The sequence below is a fragment of the Vanessa atalanta genome, chromosome 15 (assembly GCF_905147765.1).
Source record: "Vanessa atalanta chromosome 15, ilVanAtal1.2, whole genome shotgun sequence".
In the NCBI taxonomy this organism is placed as follows: domain Eukaryota; kingdom Metazoa; phylum Arthropoda; class Insecta; order Lepidoptera; family Nymphalidae; genus Vanessa; species Vanessa atalanta.
In genome coordinates this window covers 6691002-6717705 of record NC_061885.1, presented here as the reverse complement: position 1 = coordinate 6717705, position 26704 = coordinate 6691002, and the positions used below count along the sequence as shown (strand labels likewise).

The 26704-nt window shown below is 30.8% G+C and overlaps 3 protein-coding genes across 4 annotated transcripts in view; 1 reads left to right on the top strand and 2 right to left on the bottom strand.

Moving 5' to 3' along the window:
- The window catches only part of LOC125069342 (ADP-ribosylation factor-like protein 4C), a 54437-nt gene extending 32075 nt beyond the window's left edge, over nt 1-22362 (top strand). For both annotated transcript variants that reach the window (XM_047678807.1, XM_047678806.1), the window contains 2 exons: nt 14073-14119; nt 20982-22362. In XM_047678807.1, coding sequence (XP_047534763.1) covers nt 21050-21679 — 630 coding nt within the window. In that variant the 5' untranslated portion in view covers nt 14073-14119; nt 20982-21049 and the 3' untranslated portion in view covers nt 21680-22362. The remainder of the gene's footprint in view (nt 1-14072; nt 14120-20981) is intronic.
- A 548-nt stretch (nt 22363-22910) lies between these two features.
- On the bottom strand, nt 22911-24590 carry LOC125069546. The gene has a single exon (XM_047679066.1). It carries the CDS (start codon nt 24588-24590, stop codon nt 22911-22913), a length of 1680 nt encoding a protein of 559 aa, XP_047535022.1.
- On the bottom strand, nt 24513-26622 carry LOC125069373. The gene has a single exon (XM_047678851.1). The coding sequence runs from the start codon at nt 26620-26622 to the stop codon at nt 24856-24858; it is 1767 nt and encodes a 588-aa protein (XP_047534807.1). The 3' UTR covers nt 24513-24855.
- Between the last annotated feature and the right edge of the window lie 82 nt (nt 26623-26704).

Here is a 26704-nt window from a genome sequence, read left to right as displayed (position 1 = left end):
GTAACTAAGTATGACACGATAATACTCTTAATGCATTGTAAAATGAAAAATTGCCACTAGCAAGTGTCATTAAAAAAAAAGTATTTTAAGCAAAATACTTTTGTGAGTTATACTTAAACTATGGCCATCGCTTCAGGTGACACTGATTATATATATATCCCGACGTCAAAACGCATTTTTGTATAACGTTGTTTTGTACGTTCATAATTTAAATTAGTTTATATTTACTTAGTTACAACTAAACTTAATGTATGTTTAGTTTATTGTTTATCATGGTGTAAATAGCAAGTATATAAATATTACGATGTGTTTTGAACGTGCATAATGTCGGAAATGATAGAATAAATCACGATGCAAGGTTATCTTAGTTGTTATGAGTGGGGGACTAAACGTGTAGTTTTAAGTATTTCTGATAACGCAAGTATATGCAAACAAGGCTATCAATCAACTACAATATGTTTTTATTATTCTTTGCTTGTTTAAGGACCATATGTCAATAGTACGTGATTATTTTTAACTAGAAAAACACGATGGATTAAACATTTCATATCTATATATATAAAAGAATTCGTGCACTCTATTGTTTCATCGCCACAAAATCAATGTAAAAATATTGAACATGAATACCTGGTGGCTTACAAATTTTAAATATCGATTTAAAAGCTAATAAAAAAAATAATTCAAACGGGACACGCGATAACACACAATGGAAATAAATGGATAATCTCATTTCTTTTATACTTAATTCGGTCTTACCGTAGTAATAATATCCGTAATGAGTATTTTAATGACTGAACCCGTCTTCAAGGTACATTGAGCACACCTGTACAGTCAGATCAAACACTATTACCGCACAGCCGTTACCTTGACTCTGTAATACTTTTTGTACAATCCCGTGAGCAATTGATTTGAAGGTGAATTCGTTTCGCAAAGCCCTGACAAATGTTGGATAATCTTTTTGGCAGCTATTTAGTAGTAATTGGTTTAGTCTTGTGAAATAACAAGAATATACACTAACGGACTCGTATTCTGCATCATAGTTGAAGACGCCTGAAATAAACATTTTAACCAAATATTCAAACTTTTTATACAAATTCAGATTTAATTCGTTAATTTCATAACAGCGTAGTATCATATCCTTACGTGTATGTTTGTATACTGAAAAGGACCATTCATTTTTTTTTTGAACAAAAATTATAAATGATAGAGTTAACTTGATTGTTAAATATGTAATTAAGTTGATACTTAAGTTAGCTCCAACTCTTGTGTGACAATATAAGTAACTCCTAAAAACATAATTGTCCATTGTTCAAATAATTACATTACAAAAACTTTATTATTTAAAGACTAAAAATCAACAACTTATTAAAAAATAAAAGTAACCATTGAAAGGTAGTAATTACATTAGTATGTAAATTAAACATTTTAGTATTAGACTAGCTGAAATCTGAATGCAATTTCTCGAGTCGGTGACCGCAAACTGTAACCTGTTCGTTAACTGAGGGTCATTTCCGAACAAGATTATACGTTCATAGACAGTGATATTTTCTAATCGAAATCGGAACACCTGTTTTCTCCTTAGACCAAGGAGTTCAATAGAAGTGGAATATTACAATAATTGACAATATCAACACTTAGAGAAAAGCCTTTTCTAATTTAATGTTTATGTGTTAGTTAACAAGTACATTGTTCCTAAAGTAAATTTCTATATTGTTACTTATATTTACTAACACATATATGAACTTACAATCAAATAAATTGTAGTAGGGCTGTTAGTTAGCTTGGTAGGTACTACCCGGTCACTGCATATTCAACCGCCAATACTTAAAACTGTATTGTTGTATGCATAGTTTAAAGGAGCGTGTCAGTGTAACTAAAGGCACGGATAAAATTTAAGTTCCCGAGGTTGGTGACGATATAAGGGATAGTTAATATTTCTATGGTCAGTTGTGAGCATTTACCATCGGGTGGGTAATTTTGGAGGACATGAAAAAAAATCTTTGCATATTATGCCATAGCACTTATAATCTATACTAATATTATAAATGCGAAAGTAAATCTGTCTGTCTGTCTTTGTGTTACTCTTTTACGGCCAAACCACTGTACCACTTTATTATGCCTAATTCTTAACAGGGTCGTTAGAAGTTAGGAATTAAAAGCCGAGCGAAGCCGCGGGCAATAACTAGTTATTAATAGTATTGTATACTTTCATTATCTGTATTGCAACTCTAATAAACATATTAAGCTTATGACTACGTAAACTATGTTTGATGACATTTCCATTTTAACTTGTAGGTAATTGCAGTAAACGACCCGTAAAACATTTTTTATAGTTTTTTCTTATTGCTAAAACATTTTCTAATAGCTGTTAACCTTCTCAGTATTTGTATTTTTAAATAATACATTATTTAAATTGAAGCGTTAACAGAAAATTTGTTATCTAGTACATACTAGGTAGTATTTATACAATTAAATTTAATATATTGTCATTCTTAATACATTTTTTTAAAGAAATGATTTATTTCTATAATAATATTATAAATACGAAAGTAACTATGTCTGTCTGTCTCTTCAAGCTTTAATCGCTAAACTGATTTAGATAAAATTTGATTTGGAGTTACATAGTATGAGTTGCAGGTAAAGACATATACTACTTTTTTAATTCGACCCTCCTAAGTTTTGTGTGTTATAGGTTAAGTTTTTTTTTATAAATTTCGCACGGATAAAGTAGACCGTTCAGCTAGTATAAGATAAAGTATAAAGTTACGGTCCCTTTTACAGTTACTCGATAGCTGAATTCGAGATTTTCATATGAATTCGAGAATGCAAACCCTACACCAACCTACTGAGTACTAGATTACTCAGGTTGAACTGTAATTGAATATGTGCAACTAATATCAGTAATGTAATCCAATTACAAGACCAACATATGTATGTATATGATATATATAAGTAGATGTACATATCATAACGACGTATTTGTAAAATTTCTCTAAGTAGCTGTTCATTTTATATTACGATTTTATCAAAGTCAAATGCTTGCATTAAAAAATAGAGGAATAAATGTATGTTACATTTCTGGTCGAAAATGTATCGCCGGTTTGGAAAAAGACATATATATCTCAGACCTCAAAAGAACCGCATAAGAACCTCAATCGAGTTATTAGTTCTCCTTTATTACCTCTTTTACACTAATCTATTTTATATGATTGATCTTCTTTATCAGTTTTTCTTTATCCATTTCGTAAAAAAATATCCTTTTATAGGAGGGTGGAAATTGTTACATTCGAAACGTATGTTATCTTCGTTTTCAGAATTGTTCGTTTTCACCTTTTAACACGATAATTCTCTAGATTACTGAACCTTACAATTTAATGTTTTTGAACGTTTTTAAGAAGCCTAGATTATAAAAGTGTATTGTCACACAAATATGTTGATAATATAGCCACAGATTAATGAATGGGTTTGGTAGAGCTCTAGCGCGTCTCGCAGATACTAGAACTGTTTTAATACAGACAAATTGACACACAATGTTATTAAAATCAAACATCATAACTTTTATAAAAAAAGAACAACAACTTAACTCCCCAATAATATTAATAATAATTTTATTTATTATAATTATTAAAGATAATAATAGTATTACCAAAGTCAAGTAATGGTGTATGAATTTAATTTAATTTAAATTTAATTAATTTAATGTAATATTTTTTATTGAATTACTCGAATGAAATAACCGTTAACTAATTTACACTTAAAAACTACTCAGTAAAAAATCATTAAAACATACTTGGAATCAGATCGTAATTAAATAAACACATTTTTCTTAATTGAATACAAAAGCAATTAAGCATTATCCAATTCGCAAATGTTCTTCAGTATCGACCTTGTAGCGACCTTTATCGTAACAAAAAATAATGGAGGAAATGATACATCCTTATTAAATTTCATTACCAGATCATTTTGTGATTCAGACTAACCTTTTTTAAAAAAATAAATTATTTCTGTTTTTTATGCCGCTTATAAATACTTGATATCGCTATAAACACGTCGCAAAATAAAAGAAAAACGTTTTTTTTTTTCGTAATTGGATGCTAAATCTATTCATAAAAGCAGCATAAACGCAATAAAAGGGCCTCTGTCCAGTGAATGTTCAGCTTTCAATAGCATTTGAATTCATCTGTTGCACGAATGACAACCTCGTACAAAAAAGTAGACCGTGACGTCAATAACTCACACGCATACTTAGCAAATTGCAAAGGCCATATCTAGTCGGAAAGAATATATAAAAAAAGAATGATAATTCAAATAAAGTTAAATTTAAAGAACAAGAGTAACTGTAATTACACATGAATTTTCAGAAAATATCGAGTTATTTGCTCTCATCCTGATAAAAATCAAATGTGTGCAACATAGCGCCTTAACTTCTGTGGACGGTGTGTCTAATCTGACTTGAAAATGATATGCGGTCAACGTCTTCTGAATGGTTTTAGCTGAAGGCAGATGCAGTGAAGTTAGATTACCGCTACACGCTATAAGGGACCAGTTTGTCTCGGCAATGATAGCAGGTTTGTGCAAAGTGTCGTGCGAAAATATAAATGTTTAAATTAAAGACATTCACTTAACAATTCGTAGACATCTACGATCTATCTCTCTGGCGAATTTTAATGCCCTTAATGTTAGCCCCTAGTCATATTTCCAAATTATTCAAACCTAAGTTAAACATTCGAAAATTTTAAATGTAATTTAAATGCAAATGCAAAATTGTAAGAAATTGTTTCAGCATTTCTCGAGGCCTTTGTCCGCATGTAAAGTTAATATTAACGGCCGAAAAATGCAAATGGACTTAGCATGTCGGTTCCGGCCCTTAAAACCACACTCAAGCTGCCGCTCGCTGAATCGTCTCAAGAAAATATATCAAGTTTTACCTCGATTTCACACTGGTTTTATCTTAATCAACAAAGTTACTTGTATCTTTATTTCTCATTTATTCTAATTACTGTTCCAAGTTTAAACACGAATCCGATTTGCAGATAAGATTGTTACCTTTTGTTCTCCTTTTCTCTTTGCTTTATCCGATTTTTTAGGCCTATTACGTCATAGTTGTTTTAAGAATAAACTTATTAGATAAATTAACTTTGTTACTTGTAACATAATATATCGAACTAAAAGTAACTACATACGTCAGCATAAATTGACTCACTAAGAGTCATTAAAGTCACCTCAATGGTTAAAAGTACTTCTAACGAGTACCTTATTAAAAAACAACATAATGATATAGCAGAGAAATAGATAATAAAAATTCCAATTTCAAAACCAAAATAACAGGTAACGCTGACAAAACCAACGTAGCACAATATGAACTAATTAGAAGTTGTTACAAATTTATAATTGAATAAGTTACCAAAAATCAAATAAGAGAAACGAAGCGGAAAGTTGCCTGTTTTATATTCAACATTTACATTGATATTCTTTAAAGCCGAACCAGCCTTACGGGAGACTCTTTACTTTACCTAAGAATTAGTGATCTACATTTAAAATTAACATTTACAATGCAACTTAATTTATTATAATGAAAATTATAGTCAAATTACAAATTACCTATATTTCAACACTAAGGTCAATGATTTTAATGGCCCTTGAATATTTATTGAGGTATTAACATTTAAACTTGTTGAAACTACCTGTTTGATTTATCAAAACTACTAACGAGATTGAATTTGCATGTTATATTATTTTTATTACAAAACAACTAACTAATATTTTATTTAAACTTTTATCCTTATTCTGACAATAGTGAGCTGTTAGTCAGATCTCAACTTCGATCAATCTGAAGTTTACACCTAAGCGAATAGTAATTAGGGCGTAATATTTAAACGTATAATTAAAAAGATGGGGAAAAAACGTTATAATATTAAATTTAAATCACATGTCTTATATACATGTGTATATATGTCGCAGTCAACTGGTTAAATTAGCAATTTAATTAACGGCTAATCAGCCATAAGTCCGCCCTTTGTACATCACGTCATATTTTTTTAGTCTTAAAATTTTTGTGTTTTATGTAAGTGGTGTACAATAAAGTCTATTAACATATTAGTAATATGGATAAGTATCTTATTTATATTAACCCAGCAGAACCCGACAGACGTTGTCCTATCTGCGCATATATGTATATCAATTGACTGGATTATCTGTTGAATGGCATATTAGTGTATGTGTTTCAACGATTTTTGGCGGCGGCTGACGAGTCACAACATCGTGGATACTAATTAATCTTATGTAAAAAAAGGCACATATTATCGGTCAAATTTATGTCTGGTCGAGGTATATTAGTCTCAAACAGATATACCACTACCTATTATTATATATAAGTTTGTTTTACAAACATTTTTTTCAAAGTATAAGATAATAAAAATCTTTCATATAACAACATACATATATGCTTCTATACTAATAATATAAATGCGAAAGTAACTCTGTCTGTCTGTTGCTCTTTCATGGTCAAACGGCTGGATCGAATTGAATGAAATTTCGTATAAAGCGGACTTGAACACCAAGGGACGATATCGAATACTTTTTTATGCCTAACCCCTAACGACCCCCAAAATCATACTTTCCAAATACATAACAAACATTTTCATCATAGCAACGTATAATAAAATAGCAATAAATATAGTAATATTTTGACAACTTTAAACTATATTTGATGACATTTCCATTTTAACTCGTAGGTAATTGCAGTACATGACCCGTAAATCTTTTTTATGACATTTTATTATAGCTTAAACTATAAAATTTCTAATAGCAAAAATTTTCTAATAGCGGTCAAACTTCTCAGTATTTGTGTTTTACATTATATATTATTAATAATGAAGATTTAACGGAAAATATGTTACCTGTTTAAACTTTAATGGCAGAACAAGTAAGCACCACTTCTTTTTGTGCCTAATAACTGCCAACCAACGCCTTAAATGTGAACGAAACCGCGGGCGACAACTAATTTGCTTATAAAATATCCCGTTGATCTTTGTTAGCCTAGTTCTTCTCAAGTCAATATTTGTTATTCAACAAGACTTTTACTTTGACTGACCATAAATATAAACATTTTTTCTAACTATTTTTTTAATTATATAAAACCTGTATTGAAATAACGTAATACATTATTATTTTATTTCGATGCAATGTGTAGCCAAGGTCTTTGATATAATCGACTGCTATACATGTACCTATAATTTAGTAATTAACACTGACATCATTCGTCGTGAAAACAATACAATTTGTTGCATACATGGCTGTGTGAGACAAAAATCTTTAATACCTACGACTGTAAGTAAATCCATACGTTTTTAAATATATATTTATAATGAGTAATACGATTAAAAAAAATGTATTTTAAATATAAATATGTCTGTAATAAAATCGGTAAACTTTTATATATTTATATCAATTAAAAGAAATTAATTTAATTTGTTAGTAAAAAATAAATTATGCCTCAACCCTTAAAAGGCAACTGATGTTCTTTCTTTCTATGTTTTAGATATTAAGGTTGAAGTAACGGCCCATAAATAATCTGCTGCTGTGCAAAAGCCTTCTTTCCTATTTTGGATAACATACCAAGCCTATTCAATGAAATGAAATTCTACCAAATGTGAATCTACACATTTGGTAGAATATCACCCTACTCATTTGAACTCGCGATCATCGGTTTTTCAGAGTTTCATCCACTCAGCCTATTATTTGTACTGCCTGTATTGTAGTGTAAGACTCAATAAGAATGTAATACTTTATATTAAATATTATATCAATTATTATTATCTGTATGTTATTATTATATTATTTTTAATCTGGTAACACGAACATCGACAGATACTCGTAATGGCGGGAAAATTTATTCTTGAATATATATATTTTAGCTGCTTATTGATTAAAACATTATTTAAAATTCTTATCAATTTATATAAGAAAACCTAATAAATATTGTTTTATTCTTGAGTTAAGACTAAGTTTTTACACTAGTAAATAAATAAACACAGTGTTGGCTAGAATTATTTTAACGAATACAACATCAATAACAGAGTCGCAAGGGGAGTAAACAGTAAATATGTCAGAGATTTTCAATTGACCTGATTTTTTTAGTAAAACATTTGAAAAATAATGTTTTTTGTAAAATAAACTCAACTCTACACGGTAGAATAAAAACATTTTTAAATAAATATAAATTACCGAAAGTTAATGATTTTGATTTCGGTCAGTATTTATGTAAAAGCGCAATATCTAAATATACCTATTGAAAATATTGTATAACTAAAGATTTAATAACTTTTTCTGTTACTGAATTATTTATTGTTTTATGTTTATTACGCTTATAATAAAAATAAACAATTATACTTAGTAACATAAAACGCAGTTATATTGCATCGTCTCTTCAATAATCTCATTAAAGGCCAGTGTCCTGTGAATAGACATTACTAATTACTTTTAATTAAAACGTATAGGTTAGTAGGTTGTGAAATGTTTGGGTACTAAGTTAAATTAAGTTGTTAACATTAGTCTAGACAGATAACCCATATTGAGTACGATGGATATCCTTTACATACTCATGTATTTAGCTGTTTTATAAATAATTGTAACTGGAGGACTTTAAAGGACACACACTTATAAGATGATTTAATTATAATCATAAATTCAGCTCATGAAGACTCGGTGGCAACTCAGACTTGCTCAGATGAGAATAATTTCTGTTACCGTGTGACAAAGACTAAAGTGAACTCCAATACCGAACCAAAATTAATCTATTTAAAAAAAGAACCACAACATTACACACACTTATAATAATCATACAAACATTCATCTACACACTACACGTAGACATTATACACACACTTATACATACTCATACGTTTTGTATATTTTTTTTTAAATCCACGTATTGTTTTTAGCCGAAAGTCCGAGATGGTACCGGCTCTCCAATAAACTTAACAAACATATTATTATATATATTGCGATGTGGACAAGAACGTGATCTAAGTTATTCGGAAACTAATTACACTATAACTACTCAATTAACAAAGTATTTAACGAATATTTTATATTAATTTGTTGTTTATTTCCTTTTGACCTTATAACGGATCATCTGTCACCACAATTCGTTTCCACTGTCAATTCCAACGATCAAACGGATGCTGACGACCAAAAGGAAAGCTAGTTAGAAATTAAATTAATGAAATTGACGCACCACGGTTTCGTCGGCCCCAATCCGGTCTCCAGTACCGAACTGTGACATCGCAGTCTAACTTGTTTGGGAACATCACAGTCGCTTACACTTATCAACATTCAATGTAGGTCACAGATAAAACGAATTTAGTTTCAGAGAAATAACAAAGCGCTACGAGTATGTTCAGCGAATATGCGTCAATTATTACATTCATTATATAAAAATTATTTTATTATCTAATCGATGAGAATTACACATTACGTGTCTTATGCATGTAATTTTTAAAAACATTTGTAAATTTATTAATGGTATGTATTACTTCAAAGATATACAAATTTTCCTAATCGCCCAATTCGACCTCCACGGTTGTTCCTCCAGCCCGATTGCGGCTACACAGAATATAGTGCAGTGTACAAGAACATGCGATTTTTTTTCCCTTTACTCTCATAGTCAGATGGGACGGCAATAATAGCCAGAGGTGGCGGAAAGCCAACGGCTTCAATTGCCTTCCGAGGTACGAGAGTGTAACTTGCTAACTACTGGCTGACTAGGCATGGCCCTTGGCAGTAACTGTAATAAATCTAGCCAATGGATCTACGGGGAGAAAATAATATATTCATCCAAATATCCTCAAATTCAACGCCAAAACCGACACTTACAAAGCCAAATATATTTTCTTGTTGAGTTGATAGTTATTTTGAGTTCACACACCAAACGTCCACAAAGAAAATTCTTTTTAGCATGATCTCATTTAATACTTAATAAAACTGACTTACTCTCAGTGAAAGTAGGTAACGACTCCTTGTATATTTTCCTAGCAATTTCGTCTTGTTACAAATAGGCGGCTGTCACTGATGAATGCTTATTAATGTTACCCTACATTACCTACTCTTGAAATAAACACACACTTTATATAAATATCTTCAAACCAACCTTATTAAACCAACTTCAAAGAGAAAGAGGTTACCAATTCGCCGTGTGTATGTGAACTGATTGATCTTAATAGCTTCGCCGATTAAGAATCAATTTTGATGTTCTTTTTTATTTTTATTAAATAGAAGTTGAGGATATACTCATACGAAATTGACAAAAAAAATGGACTTGGAAGGGTGGAATTAGAGTCGGAAATTAGAAGATTCGTTAGTATGATTCAACTTGATGGTTGTTTTTTTTTTTTTAACTGTTAAGTGGATGTTTAGTTAGGGTGTTTATTATTGTTCTTCGTAAAATTATTCTTTAATTTTACTTCAAATTACTAGGATACATTTTACTGTCTATTTTTTAATAATAGAAAATTGTTTTTTCTTCCGTAGAAGGCATTTTAAATTCATTATTTCCAACGGTCTATGGAATAAACTCTTTTTATTCTTAGTGGTTGCCACTGCAAATTGTATAAAAATATTTGCTTAAAAAACAGTTATATTCCATTAAAGTGTTCTGTAGTGTAAAGAAAAACGGAACATGTATCATCACGACGCTAGAAGTCACGCCTTAGATTAACCACGATCCGAGTTCAATGAACATAAATATGAGAACCGAATCATAAGTGTCATAATAACAATTTGAGACCAAATTGCTGGGCGATGTGAACTTAAGTAACGTTTATTACCCAATCATGAGAACTGTTTCAAGATAAAGTGTCTTATGTATATTTAGAAATTTATTTGTAAAAAAATAGGTTTATTTTTTAATTTGTTTTTGAAAGTCCAATGAGCAAATAGGCATACTGTTTGTTACGAAAAAACTTAATCCATAGATATTGTAAAGTAGTTAAGTAAATGTCTCACTGCCGGGCTTACTTTTCTCTAAAGGTTTGGAGTGTTTTCCACTGCGCTAATCCTAGTTGGCTACAAATTTGGCAGATATTCATCCTACACGTGCAGATTTCCTCACAGGTTTCTTATTACAAGCAGACATAAATTAAATACATGAAAATTTAATGGTTCTCTGTTATTGCTAGTACTTGAACCAGCAATCTTCGGTTACGATTCACGTTTTCTGACCAATATTGACCAAAAAAAAAGACCCCTTTTAGGTATTATATAGAACCTACCACTACAAGATGTATAAACCAATCCTCATACTGCGCTGTCAACCATAATATCAAAATATTGTCTCTTATGTCTGTAATTACACCGCGTCACTTACCATTCAAACTAGAATATATTATTACGAATCACCACTGTTTGGCGATTAACTAGTGAGCGTGTTATCTTGATGAGCCTGTCACCTATAAAATACAACAATTTTTCTTAACATAGTGAAATTTTAATCTGATCTCAAATAAATAAGAAGCCGTAAGTAATATTGAAGATGCAGATAATAAGATATGACAACGGCTCATTGTGACTCCCACGTCCATTATAACCATAAAGACATAAATTAGCATACAATACATAAACACCTCCGACAAATGATACAAAACGGTTACTTCCCATACAGAGGTCTCTCAAAGCGAATCGGGTGATGTTTTCAAGGCTTGTGTAAAGGAATGTCGTGTACAACTTAAAATTAATTGTTTAACTTTTAAGAATAAGAAAAAGCTCAATCCGAACAAAATATGTAAAGACATGAAGTGATAAATAAATAAAACAAATCAACATAAAACGTTATTAATAATGCCTAAATAATAATACGCTCATTCATAGTAACAACAATAAAATTTATTACAAGTCATAATGAAATCAACGTACTGGAATAAAAAATCGCGGTGATATATCATGTCATTAGTATGAAGTATTATTTTAATTCGCTTAACAATAACGCAACAGACTCGTTACAGTTGAAGTTGAATAATAGACACTCTATATATAATTATACAGATTAAGTCATAAAAATGTTGTAAACTTAAGCAAAAATATAATCCAGTTTTTAATTAATTAGTAGAAAATTTATTTCATATTCGAATGCCATTGTCGGAAAATCTTACAAAACATTTAAATTTCGTTACAGTTGTCATAATTATTTGAATAAAATTAACCTCTACAAGATAACCGTTTGAAGTACACTCTTTATTGTTTACATAAACACGGTTACATTGAAAATGCCACGTAGAGGCAATGTAATATCTAACCATGTATCCGTGACCAAATGTTACGCCATGCAAATTAAAGTCGAAAGAACAAGATAGGACCCCACTGCCTCAGCATCACAGAGCGTCTCACACGTGTAGAAAATTACTTACGCAATAGTTAACACACTAAAAGGCTCATTCGACTTAGCAAAGCTTCATAACTGCCTCGTAAATAACGCTTATTGTACCATAATGTAATATGGACCTCGGTTTTTAAACTCACAGATTTACATATGTATACGTTAACCGTCTGAATTTTAGTAAGTTGACGTCTTTAACGTCACGTACGCTATATAATAATGTTAATGTCTACAATTAAAGTCACGGTTTTAGAAAGAAAATTATAGATTTCTATTACAGAAATACTTTAGGCTCCTTTTTTATGCCTAGCAGCTCACAACCAATCTCAAAAAGACGAACGAAGTCGCGGACAACGACTAGTATATAATATTTACCAAATATAAAATTAAGTTTAAAATTCCGCAAAGTAATCGATTGCTTAATTGTTTTGTTTTGACAGAAAATTGTCTACATGTGTTTTACAACAGTATTACTTTAATAACGTAAAAAAGTTATTGCATATATAAAAATAATCTCACGGGATACAATGTCTCCATTTATCTTAACAATATTTTTATGTTTCTCACGTGAGACACAGTGCATTATAACGATGTTTACATCATTTCACGATTTCATCGCGTATTGTGATAACTGAGCGACGATCACATCTTTTTGTTAACTTAAAATGCCATTTCCACTATGACGTCATTCGCATTTATTCGATAAACTTTCTTTTCCGTGTATTACTTCAAAGAGTATTTTCATGTTTTAACAAATTTAATGATGTAACACGTAATGCGTTTCTCTACATTGTCGTAAAAATTACTTTAGAATTTACATTAACACCCAAGTCAATACTCTTGGTGGTAGAGTTTAGTAAAGGAATTATTAGCAATGTTTATACTTCTGCTTATATTTTTGATATCAATTTATTTGTAAAATATAAAGAGCTTTCGAGCCCTACTCTTGGTTGAGCAAGGCACAGAATTATATGCGGGCTCTTAATTTGAATAAAGTGGATACAATTCAACTCGTCCTTCATAATAAAGTTTTCTAATGGTTAGTCTTAACTCAATTCAAAGGTAAATTACTCTAAAAGAAGAAATGTTTTACATTAATATCTAACCAACGCGACTAATTGGCATTTTTTTTTTATTTCGAGCTCTTGACTTAAAAGATGGTCTTTAATATGCACAAGTGCCCAAGGTATTACAAGTGCGTAATTACCGTTTACCGCCTTATGTGTATACTTATATTTGCTCGAAAAAGGGTTGGGGAAGAGTACATTATATGCATTACGTTACAGGAAAACTACCTAATATTATCTTTGTCTCGCATATAAAATTAGTTGGCATAATGACGTTACATCCTTAACAAAACTCACGAGTCATTTAAAAAAAAGGTATCGGGTGAATCTTATATACTGTAATGGTATGTATCTCTGAAATACATCCGTGCAATATTTATGCCACTCGGTGCCTTCTTGTAGTGTTTGAAGAACAGGACAATGGAAATCCCCATCTTCGTTAGATATGCATAAAACCGGATGAGGACATCCGCAATCATTCAAGATTTTCCTTGAGTTGATTAAATTTTTTTCGAACAAAATCTCTTCACCTCGTCGTAATATTAACTTATATTTACATCCGATATACTTACTAATAAATAAAAAATATTTTTAAATATAAGTATATTAATTATTGTTTTTTTTTTTTGTTCCAGATTTACCCGAGTTATTCCTTTATCTACGGATTTAATTAATATATCACGTAAGTAGAAGTTATTTTATATTTTAAATATAATAATGACGACTTTTTAAATTCTAAAGTGTAATCGAGTATTAATAAAAAGTAAAAGTACATACATACTTAACTAACAAACTGAACTAAATAGTTTTAATATATATATAATATTAAATAACCATTATTTTTAACATTTAATATGTATCTAAAAACAAATCCAATGAATTTTATATTCAAGTACAATTTACAATAAAGTATTACTGAATCATCCATATTTCAACTCTACCACCGTTTCGAGAATTAACTAATAAATCAATGGTCAAAAAATCTTTAATGGCTTTTACAGCCCAACTAGCTAATCTTTTTTTATCATCGATATTTATATATTCAAAACAATATTAATTTCCCTCTGTTTATCAATTTATTTATTTTTTGTATTGTCAACCGCTTTTTTTTGTTCGGTTATTATTGTCAATATACTAAATATTAATATTCTAAACATGTATATTTATGTTTATTTATACATGTTTTATTATTATTTTTTAATAAGATTAAGGTCGAATTTCAATTTCGGTATGTAATACTACGGTATACAGTACTGTATGAATATAAAATATGATATCCATCTGCTCTTATAATAGACGCTTTAATAGCAGGGTAATAGCATATCTCACTCGCGATATACGTGTATAGCACACACAAATCTCCACTTAAAACAATTTTAGACCGCTCCGTTATGCATGCGCCGGCCGCCGGCCTGCATGCATTTAACGGTGGTCTCGATTTGATATGCATTGACCGAATTTACTGTTCGCTCGATGATCCGATTCGAGTGCTTCCCCATAATTGAATTTAATTACATTTGTAATACGCTGATTATTTTAACCTCAGTAAAAAGCAGACGTTTTATTTGGAACTGATTCAACGAGCGTTTTAATTAAAATTTAAGGACATCGACCTCTACTTCTCCTTTTTTATGAAGTAACTCAATAGTCTAGTGGCTAGTTTCTGTTTAGGTGTTTTTGTCAAGAAATTCTCAGCTTATAGTTAGGAAATTGGTTCTGTTTAATGCCCCTTGCCTCGGAAAGCACGTCTTATGTCCGTTCGATTAGATTATGACAGTGAGTCTAGAGCGTGTACCTGGGTTTTCACATGCGCTTATTATTTAGTATTGATCACTATAATATATTTTACGCAGTTGTCTCGTTCCATTTGATTTAGTCATTACTATAAATGAAATTGAGAATATATTTGAAAATACATTCTTTTTTTTTCTTTAATACGGAATTTGATTGCCATACAAACGATAAAGCACTTATTTAATAAACCAGAAGTTCCTCAATCCTTAGAGATACGCAATAGGAAACGTACAAATGCAAGCGGAAGTAGGTACGGTTGATTAGTGGGTTACCGCCTGTCTAAGTAGGGCTGGGTCATTCGCGGGTCGTCCACTCGTCGCATATGAACGACGATTCGCATTCCGAGCCGGACTAGCGGAACATAACTGCACAAACTATTAATGATGCGTAGACAAACGTTACAAACGATGCATTATCAAGTGTAAGACACGCGATTCGTCTCTGATAAAATTACATTTATACGGTAAATAAAACTGCACTAGCAGAATTATTGACTTTTATATCTTAATTCATCTGTTTTTACTGAAATTTTACTGAAATGGATGCTCACAGATAAATTGTTTACTCTGAGATTTGTTGTTTTATCTGACTTCTTTGAGCCATTTGCCAACGAATATAGATATTGCAATCAATTTAATTTAAGACAAATACTATCAATTTCGAACTAAAATAGACATAACAAATAACAAAAATTAATTTCCTTTAAATAATTTCGTAAGCCTTAACAACTTTTTACCGGTCTCCGAGACCGCAGCTTATTTTCGCATTCAAATATTTTGATACCTACGTGTTATCGGACAGGGTGCGTCTATTTACCTATCCTAAACATCGAACAATTCATTTTATGAAAGAAAAAATGCGTTTAAATATTCTTATTAAGATTCTAAATCAGGTGAAAGTAACATTCGAACTATAAGTTCAAATTATTTTTAATTTTAAATCAAACAACCATTAAAACCTAACGGTACTGCTGCTTTCTTGTTAAAAACAACACAAATGACACTAAATTACTTTCTTTTATTTTGATCAGGTTAACTTTCTCCCGTTCAATAAATACATTTATATGAAATATTAACATGCAAATATACTGAACCTGGGTCAAGAATGCGGCTGAATAATCGCTTAAATTAACCGAGATACGAACTCGTTTAATTCGCACTACTGTATCGTCCTTAATTGTATTGGTGTATATTAAAAAAGGAAGCAATGTATTTAACAATAATTAAAAACGGTTAATAATATAAAAACGACTGTAAAGATATTGGGCAACATTAATGATATATTATTATATAAAAAATATATACATTGTAAAGTTTGTTTTAATTTAAAAAAATATTGGAGTTTTTTATTCACGATATTTAAATACGATTTTATTAAAAACGTTTAAAAAAATATTAACATATTTAATTAAATAACATGTATTTAATTAAATATGTTAATGACTGTATTTATGTGCTTTTAAAGAGGACCATCAAAGGACAAGGTTGTATAAGTCTTAGATTAAAATTTCTTGAACTTTAATTCTTTAATATAAGAAAATATTTGTAACCGCGAATTATAGCAACACTAGGAAAATATATATTAATTAATGAAGGTTATTAAACGTGACGATCATCATAACTCCACTTATGCAAGCCCAAAGGAAAACAGTGAAAGTAAAGGGCCACCGTCTGAGCATACCGGGCTTTCTCTCGACCCCATGACCCCGGCGATGATATAGCAACTTGATCTCTACTCATAAATGTTAGATAAATTAATATGAAGCCAGTAAACTGGCAAAGATAAAGAAAAAAGTTAACTTTAAAAGCGCTATTGTTTGATATTGCATCGAAAATACATTACTGATTGTATTTTTTTATGTAGTTATAATGGAATAGGCGCTTGTCTCACATCTCACCTGATGGAAAGTGTACATGAAGACGAAGGTGGTCACGCCCATCCAAAAGTAACCTGGTCACTCTACTCTTAAAGGCTCCAGAGTTCAACTTATCAGGAAAAGGAAGGCAGGTCGTTCCTAATCTTGGCGACTCTCACCAAAAACGAGCTGTCAAACCGTTTAGTTCGACTTTTGGATATGTCAATTTTAGCATTAGCAGCCCGTAAATGTCCCACTGCTGGGATAAAGGCCTCCTCTCCCTTTGAGGAGAAGGTTTGGAGCATATTCCACCACGCTGCTCCAATGCGGGTTGGCGGAATACATAGCAGAATTTCGTTGAAATTAGACACACGCAGGTTTCCTCACGATATTTTCCTTCACCGCCGAGCACGAGATGAATTATAACACACAAATTAAGCACATGAAATTTCAGTGGTGCCTGCCTGAGTTTGAACCCGAAATCATCGGTTAAGATGCACGCGTTCTAGCCACTGGGCCATCTCGGCTCTTATGTCATGTATGTATATGTCAATGTACATACTTATATATTACTAAGTCCTATCTGCTATATTTAACCCTATACAAATGTAAAAATATTTTATATTAAATATAAATAAGTATTATAAAAACCTATTACTTGATGGTAGGGCTTTTTGCAAGTCTGTCTGGGTAGGTACCATCATACCATCACATATTCTACCGCTAAACTGCAATACGTATTGTTATAATCCGGTTAGAAGGATGACTAAGTCTAAGCCACTGTTACTACAGTCACAAGAGATATAACATCTTAGTTCCCTGCTTGACGGCGTATTCGTATGTTAGGAATGGTTAATATTTCTTACAATGTCTATGGTACGTGACCACATACAATCAGAAAAAAAAAAAAACTTTATATTATTTTAATTAAGATTATGTTTGATGTGCCAGTGTTTTTATTTTTAATTTTATATTTAGCTTTACTATCCAACAGTGTTATAAATAATACATACCGCACTTACTGACTAAATTAAGGGGATAATTGAGCTAAGGAGTAAGCTTCAATAATGCTCCTATTTTATATATAAACGTTCTAAACATTAATCAGATATCCTGTCAATATACTCGTATGACAATAACAAATGGCAGAGAAAAGAAATATATTATCTCGGTCAAATAAAAACAAAAGTTGCCATACAAGTTTTTCAAGATAGACAGGTCGAAGGCCCCAAGCAGTGATCCCATTTGCGATTCATTATGACCTCGAATTAATAGAAATTGTGGTATGAAACCTGCTTTAGTTTATCAATGATACGAATCACATTATTTGAAAGAATTCAATATTTTACCGTAAAACATAAAACGGTAAATTCATTTGAATTCTCAGGTCAATATATATATATATTTTAAATAGACATACATACATGACTAACGGAGTCATAATTATTAAATGTAAGGAAATTAATTTTACTCTAAAAAGAATCTTACTCTATACTTAATCTACTTTAAACATAATGTGGACTTGTCAACCTTACATGACAAATGACAAATCAAAAGTGCTTATCCTTTGTGCCGAGATAAATTTTATTATCTTTTTGGCACAAATAAAAACCAGAAACAAAAAAAAATAATTATAAATTGTTTTTTTACCGTTATTTATTATATTTTTTTTTTACTATTGTATTATTTTTTCACTTTCTGTCGTAACTGTTATTAAATATTTTTTGCTTAATAGTGCACACAACTTGTAAACCTTACATTGATTAATCTTAAGAATATGTATTTAGTGTGTATCTTTTGTTGGAGACTCATAAATTAAATAAACAAACATAAAAAAACAGTTGATGTGATTTGATTACTTAATAAAAATTTTATTAACGCAAAATCTTACGCTTAATTTTAATTTTATAAAACAGAAAACACGTTTTCTTAAGCTAGACATTGCATTTGACGTCTATCATGAATATGGGTTTGTTAATATTGAACGCCATCTTCCATCCATTCTTCTCAACCTAAGACGATTATTAAGAGATCAGTTCGCAAGGATGTTGTTTAGTGGTACATCGTAAAAAAAATACACTGTTTCTTTTATAACGAAAAGTTGTTCCTTCTCTTAAAAAAAAAAACATTAACTCCGTTAGAGGCAGATAGCGTCAGTTTATTTTAATGTACGTTGTATTATATCGCTTGAGTTGAACCATTTATTGCGCAAGCAGTACTGTTTATTGTACGTAACAGATAAGTACCTATAATAGTTATCTGTTTCACCAAAGAAAATTGGTAATTGATCAATTTTTTTTTTAATTTAAACCATGTGATCTTGATACTACTTTTTGTGACGGCATAATATTATCAAAATAAGTTATGATATTACGAACATTAATATAGTAAAAAAATATCATGTCGCCACCCTACAGATACAATATAAATCATAACCATCAAATATTCAATCCAAAAATCTGATATTCCATTTGCATAATATAATATATGGATATATATAAAACCTCGACAAAATGATATCATTAGACTCATTAAACCACGCGTCAGGCATAAAATAAATTACCGTGCAATCCCGCCGGTCGTTGACCTGTATTGTCAAAAATAACACGTTCAGTTATTATATCAGACCCCGGCACAATTTGTGCAAAAAACATCGAATTCTTCGAACACGAGGAACCAATAAGATACGATTTCATGACACACAATATCCTCAGTGCAACTTTTAAATACACAACGGCATTTAGTCTAAAATATAAGCAGCGGCGTGACCGCTATCGTCTTTGAAATGTCAACGCATGAATTGGATTTCAATCTCAATCGAACCTCCGTCTGTGGCTTTTATCAATCGCTAGAGAAAGTAGTACGAAGCATTAAAGGGCGTCTGGGCGACATCTTGTCTCGTCTACACTCTCGATCCGTTACCATTTCTTACCGTTATTGAATTCTCATATCATTCACCTGTCTGCGTCGAAGTAAACTATCTTTCAATTTCATTGTTCTATAAACTATTATTAATTTTTTTTTTTTATATTGGTTTCGCAAAAAATATGTTTTTTAAACTCGTGAATCTTAACTAAAAATCCCGGTTTAAAATCTGCGTAATCACGACTGGGTATGGGCTTAATTTGTGTTTATCTCGTAGCTCGACTGGAAATGAAAACGTTTAATTAAATCTGTATGTGTCAGATTAAATTTTGCCACATTTATATCCTGTAGTCTGCATTGAAGCTGAAAGTGGGGAAGTCCTTCGGCTTTTACGCTCTACTTAATATTACTTATAAAAACGACTCGTATAATTTATTTTTAATAACCATTTTAATAAAACGATTATTACATGCTATTTATTTTAAAGTAATTCACGTAAGTTAATACCCATAGTACAATACAACACAACCGGAATAATTTAAAACTCGTTAAGCAACACCAAAGACCGACGTAACATAGTTTCCAAATTTCCCTCAACCACGAATATACAATGCAACTGTATTGATCTTAAAATAGGTTTGATAATAATAAGAAATTGTTAAATTGAAGAAATAAATTGCTTTTTCAAAGCAAAGTAATTGCGCAACTGTCAAGGTCAATCTTAATTAGTTTTATTTATGTTTGTGCAAATTGTGTTTAGTTCTTGTACTTTTACTTTAACATTCTTATGTATGGTTGGCTGATCTTCTTTCACTCTTTAAATTATAATAGCATATGACTTCATTGATTAAAAATTAAATATTGACTCATAAAGTATTTTAATGCTATTTACACTTTCAATATGTCTAAGTTTGTAAATCAAGCTTAAATTAAAATATAAATTATAAAATTATTAAAGTGAATATAGATAACTGAATGTTTTTTATTATCTAGCAGTGAATTTATATCTCTTTTTCCATCTCCTTTTCAGGTGTCAACCTATATTCACGATGCTTCGGCCAGACGAGATTGTCAGATAGTCGTCCCGTCGCAAACATTATGGGTGCAAATATGGGCAAGAACTCGAGCCTGCTCGACGCGCTGCCTTCCACGCAGGGCACGCTCCATGTTGTTATGCTGGGCCTCGACTCCGCCGGCAAAACTACAGCGCTCTACAGGCTCAAATTCGATCAATATCTTAACACCGTCCCGACTATAGGTTTCAACTGTGAGAAGGTTAAAGGCACAATCGGAAAATCTAAAGGTGTTAATTTCCTCGTATGGGATGTAGGTGGACAGGAAAAGCTCCGACCGTTATGGAAATCATACACACGCTGCACCGATGGCATTATATTTGTTTTAGACTCCGTTGACATTGAGAGAATGGAAGAAGCTAAAATGGAACTCATACGTACAGCCAAATCACCAGACAATGCAGGAGTTCCAATACTCGTTCTAGCAAACAAACAGGATTTGCCAGGAGCGAAGGAACCCCGTGAATTAGAAAAGCTACTAGGATTACATGAACTTGTGTCTTCACCACACGGTTCACGCGATGCGCACTCGTGGCATGTGCAACCGGCTTGCGCTATTACTGGCGAAGGTCTTCACGAGGGACTTGAAGCATTATACGAGATGATACTCAAAAGAAGAAAACTGGCCAAGTTACAGAAAAAAAGAGTCAGATAAATGGTTATTTTTGTTTGACTTATAAAATAGTCAATAGGAGTAGAAGTGTTATATAATGCTCATGGTATGGATATTCTAATAATATCCTCAATGAACACCAAATATTGTTTTACTATAGGTTTATAACGTCTTATGAAGATATTCCATCAGTGTTGCTCAAATTTTATTGATCATTTTGAGGTGAAAGAATATTTTGATAAAATTTGTTTAACCGCTAGATATTTTCTTTTGAAAATAGCTAGAGGATTAATAATAAAAACGCAAACTCAATTTTAAAAGGATTTTTTTGCTATAGTAGCACCAGGTTTTGTAGCTTATATACATTATATAATATACATCGATTGTTTTTGCTATAAAAATAGTTTAAATCACAACTAATTTAGCAAACTCGTTTTCCTTTTATTCGGCATATTTCATTAACAAATATTAAAATTTTCTTTCAAGGCCACTATAATACATAACTATATGTTTACTAAACTATTTAAATATTAAATACCAAAGGTAATTTTCGTCTTTAAGAATCTGAATGTACTTTGTCCATAAAAACATTTTAACCGTCTGAGTTACAGCCACGTAATTCATAATCTCTTCTTGATGATGGCCCACTGTAGACTTAGGTAACGTGTTTCCTTACACTCGTCACCATTTTCATTCTTACTATTTCATTCTTGTACATAAATACCTTGTAAATATATTTTAGGACTGCATTTACGGCTATCGACATTTCTGTACCTTAAACATCACATTATATATCAAGACCTTTTAGATTAAGCAGCAAAACACTTCTTGATTCAATCAAAACGAACGTAAGAAATTCAGACAAGACATCACGGAATAAAGTACACTACATGCTATCAATTCAATGTTTACTGATAGCGATAAATTAATTAGGTATTTATTTATTTACTTATTCGTAATTGTATAACTAGTATAATATAACCAATGTATTGAATTAAATAAGCTTTTACCAGAATTTATGTTACTCACCCTGTAAATATGTAAATTCCAAGTAGTTATTCGTCAATACCAAGAAACCAAACATTTATATGAGTAGATAGACTACTTTTTGTTATTATATTTGTTTTATAAAAAACATTAATGCTATTGTAATTGTATTGTGTTTTATGGTGATACATAAATGTTATTTTTATTGAATCCCCGTAATAAAGTCTGTTTTCAATATCTTTGTATTTTATTGAATAAACATGTAAGAGCATGTTATTATCATTATTTATATAACATCAAAATCACCGTTTTTATTATCGTCGTTTAAGTTTAATAAATAAATTGCAGGATCTTCATTTTCGTTCCAGTCTGTAAAAAGTTTTAAGTATTCTACCTCAGCTTCCGTTAAAGATTTATTTTTGAGTTCTTTTACGATTTTATTATTCACATTTTTTTTATTCTTTGATTCGTGTTTTTTTATCGGTTTATATGTGTTATCAGTTAAGATTCCATGTGAGCGAAGTAGCTGTTTTTCTAATCTGTAAAATAAGCGCAGTTCTAAAGCAGCATTATTAGCTCTCTTAATTTTCAACTGTTCTGTATGCATACAGTTTTTTATAGCACGCCTAACAGCGTCATTACGTATGGAATCTAATTTTTTAGAATAGTCCATATAAACATTTTCCAAATTCTTTGCCAGTGTTTTTAGGTTTACATTTAAAGGTTTTTCTTGAAGCACTCTCTCATAACAGAATTGTAAATGTAATGTTAATTTTATAACATCAAGGGAAGCAACAGATTTGTAAAATAAACCATATAAAATTTTAAAAAACTTTGCTTCTAATTGAGCACATCGCTGCTCGGAAAATAGTAGAAAATTTTCAAAACGCTTAATGGAACCTTTAACTAAGGCAGACTCTTGAAAAATAATCTCTTTTATTGATTTTATTCCATTCCTTAATATTTTTGTATATGGTGCTAAATGGTGAACATGCGTATAATAGTGAAGCTGTTGCGTCTCCATTGTATCGAATACATCCATTAGATCTTTCGGTTGAGTAAAATAAAGTGCTGGTTTAATTGGCACTCCGTAACAAATTTTTCGCATTCTTTCAAATATTACTGTAAAAGTATCTTCATCATTGGAATTATCAAAATCAAAACCTTTGGCTTCAATTTCACATGACCTTGCGAAATCTCTATTACTTAAACGCCAACTCGATGGTGACAAATAATACAGAAACCTACCATATTTTTGCTGAAGACCATACCTATATTCCAAACCAATAAGTTTCGATATTATAGTAAATTTTTCTAAAGCTACACTTTGTAATTCTTTTACCTGTAAATCGACTTGACTTCTTAAATTATCCCACTTGGTTAAGAAAGACATAGATTTTTGATAGTCTTCAGATATAAACGTATCAAAATATTTGATTTGTATTTTTAGCCGTTTTACGGCAGAATCATATATATACATTTCATTGCGGTAATTTGTATCAATGTTTAAAATATAATCCGATTTTACTCCTATTTCTTGTTTAATATGTAGTAGTTTATTTATGCACTCTTTAAGCGACTTAAAAATGGGAATATGTAGCCGTATTGGACGACCATCTACACGCCTGTAAAAATCTTCAGCAATGTCAGTAACAGCAAATATATCATTTATTGGATTTTCTACGTGTAGACGTTTTTTCAAATCTAAGCTGATAATTTTATACTTTTTATAAATATTGATATCTAAATGCTGTTTAAATCGATCACTGTCTTGCTTCTTCGAATATAACTTCAAAGGTAAAATATTTTCAACCTTCTTTAAACTAGTTAGTCGTGTGGTTTTTTCGTATGGCACAGGAATGAAATTTTGCAATGAAACATCTGATAATTCTTTTTTATTTTTTTTATTTACTTGTTTCAACAGCAACTCCTTTGGACATTTTTCTAAAGATTTATTTGATGGCATCGTTCTCGATTTAGTAACATTGATCATTATTGAAACTGTCTAAATATTTAAAAAATTTAAATCAACATAAGCGTCTTGAAATGGATCAAATCGCAAAACCAACTAGAGTTTTAGAAAAACATTTACAACTTCAGATATTTTCAATAAAGACAATCATCGTTCCAGCTCGAGTTACATTTCATTCAATTTAAATTATTTTATTATACTAGTTGTTAGTAAAAAACAAAACATCAGTTATAAGCGGTTACTATTGACAATAATATACTCAAGGCAGGACAGATTTTCGCGGTACCCACTCAAAAGCAGGCTTTACATATTTATAATATTCTGCTAAAAATGGTAATGGATTCATACCTTCGCACCATTCAGTAAACATTATCAACCCATCTTGCTCTTCCGGAGTAATTTTAATTTGTTTAGGTTTTATACGTTCACCACTCAGGAGCTGTGACTTTCGTTTTTCGGCAACTACCAAAGCCATCCGACTTTTTTTATCTAAAAACTTAGAAAAAGTCGGTCTTTTATATTTTGAAGGAGGCAAAAAGGCTTTATTCATCGCATTTGTCATTTCACGGAACGCTCTGAGTTCGCGTTGAGCTGCGTATGCGTTTTTCATTGTTTTTAGATCCTGCGTGAAGAAATCCTGTTGAGCTTGATTAACTATTTTAAAATCTAAAGAATCAAGGCGCAGATTGTAATCTTCGTACATTACTTCTAGAATTTTCATAGGGTCTTGGAGATTCTGATGACCTTCCTCACACTTGCCGAAAATTTGTTCGTATACATACTCAATACAAATTTTCAATTTAAGTGTGCTGGGACTGGCTATGCTATCGTAAAAAGTGGTGTTTAAAATTCTAAAAAACTTTTCTTGTAAATGACTTTCATTGTAATTTTCTCGAGTTATTTCATTTTTTATGCTATCAATGTAATATTGAAAATAATCAAGCTCTTGTTTGGTTGTTTTTTTCAATTGCCGTATACGATCCTGTAGCTGCCTGTGAGGTATATCAGTTTTTGAAAGATGTATTAAATATTCTCTACTTTGCAATTCCATCGTCCGAAATAAATAAATCATTTGTTGTGGACGTTTAAAATATATGTGTGGAGGATATGGGTTTTTTAATTCTTGTTTTGCTAATTCTACCATTCTGTCGATATCCATGGTTTCAACTAAATCGTTATCGGTAACAAACTCTCCAGTTTCAAATTGTATTGATTGTATTTTATGTTTTAAATTCTCATCATAAATTTGTCGCCATGATAACGGTGCTACGAATATTAAATAACTTCTATAAATTTTTAAAATACTGCGTATAGCGTCGAGTTTGAATAAAATATTGTTTAAAATTGTTAATTTTGATACATAGCCTAAAAATTCCGAATTTTTCGCCAGCAATTCAGCATACACTTTCTCTGTCCTTGAAACTTTAGCACAGGATATTTTATAATCTTCTGTTAAGAATCTTTGAAAATCTTTTATATGCTGTTTCAGTTTAATTACGATGTCATCATAGTCTTTCGATTCATCAACTATATTTTGTTCTATCTTCATAATAAGATCACGCCTGTACCCGATTTGCTGACGATTCATGGCATAATTTCTTATATTATTTACATAAACTTTTATATCATCAAAACTTCGTAATGGTCGTCCTTCAATAACTGTATAAAACTCCGGGTGAATTTCTACAACTGCTCTCACATCATCAAGAGGCTCTTCTACAAAAAGTCTTTCTGAAATATCTCTTGTAGCGGCTATCCTAAGATTGTCTTTTAAATGTAACGGTTGGTACAATCTGTTCTTGCTAATTAATTTTTCTTTACGATCGCTATATTTAATATATGATAGTAATTTTTCAGACCTCGGTACTCGAAATGGTCTAGATTTCATTATTACTTTATCTTCTTTTACAGCATGTTTTCTATTTGCAAAATAGTGCTGAGTATTTGGCACGTAACGACGTCGGAATATTATGTCCAAAGTTTTAAGTGGAACCATTGGCTTACGCTTTTCTTTTAAGCACGACATTTTAGGTATAAATAATTACAATCTAAAATAATATAAATTATTAAAATCCTCACTAACTTCAGAATAAGCAAAATGTCTGCAA

Coding starts and splice junctions, on each gene's coding strand:
- LOC125069373 (XM_047678851.1), bottom strand. CDS start 26,622: ATGTCGTGCTTAAAAGAAAAGCGTAAGCCAATGGTTCCACTTAAAACT.
- LOC125069546 (XM_047679066.1), bottom strand. CDS start 24,590: ATGCCATCAAATAAATCTTTAGAAAAATGTCCAAAGGAGTTGCTGTTG.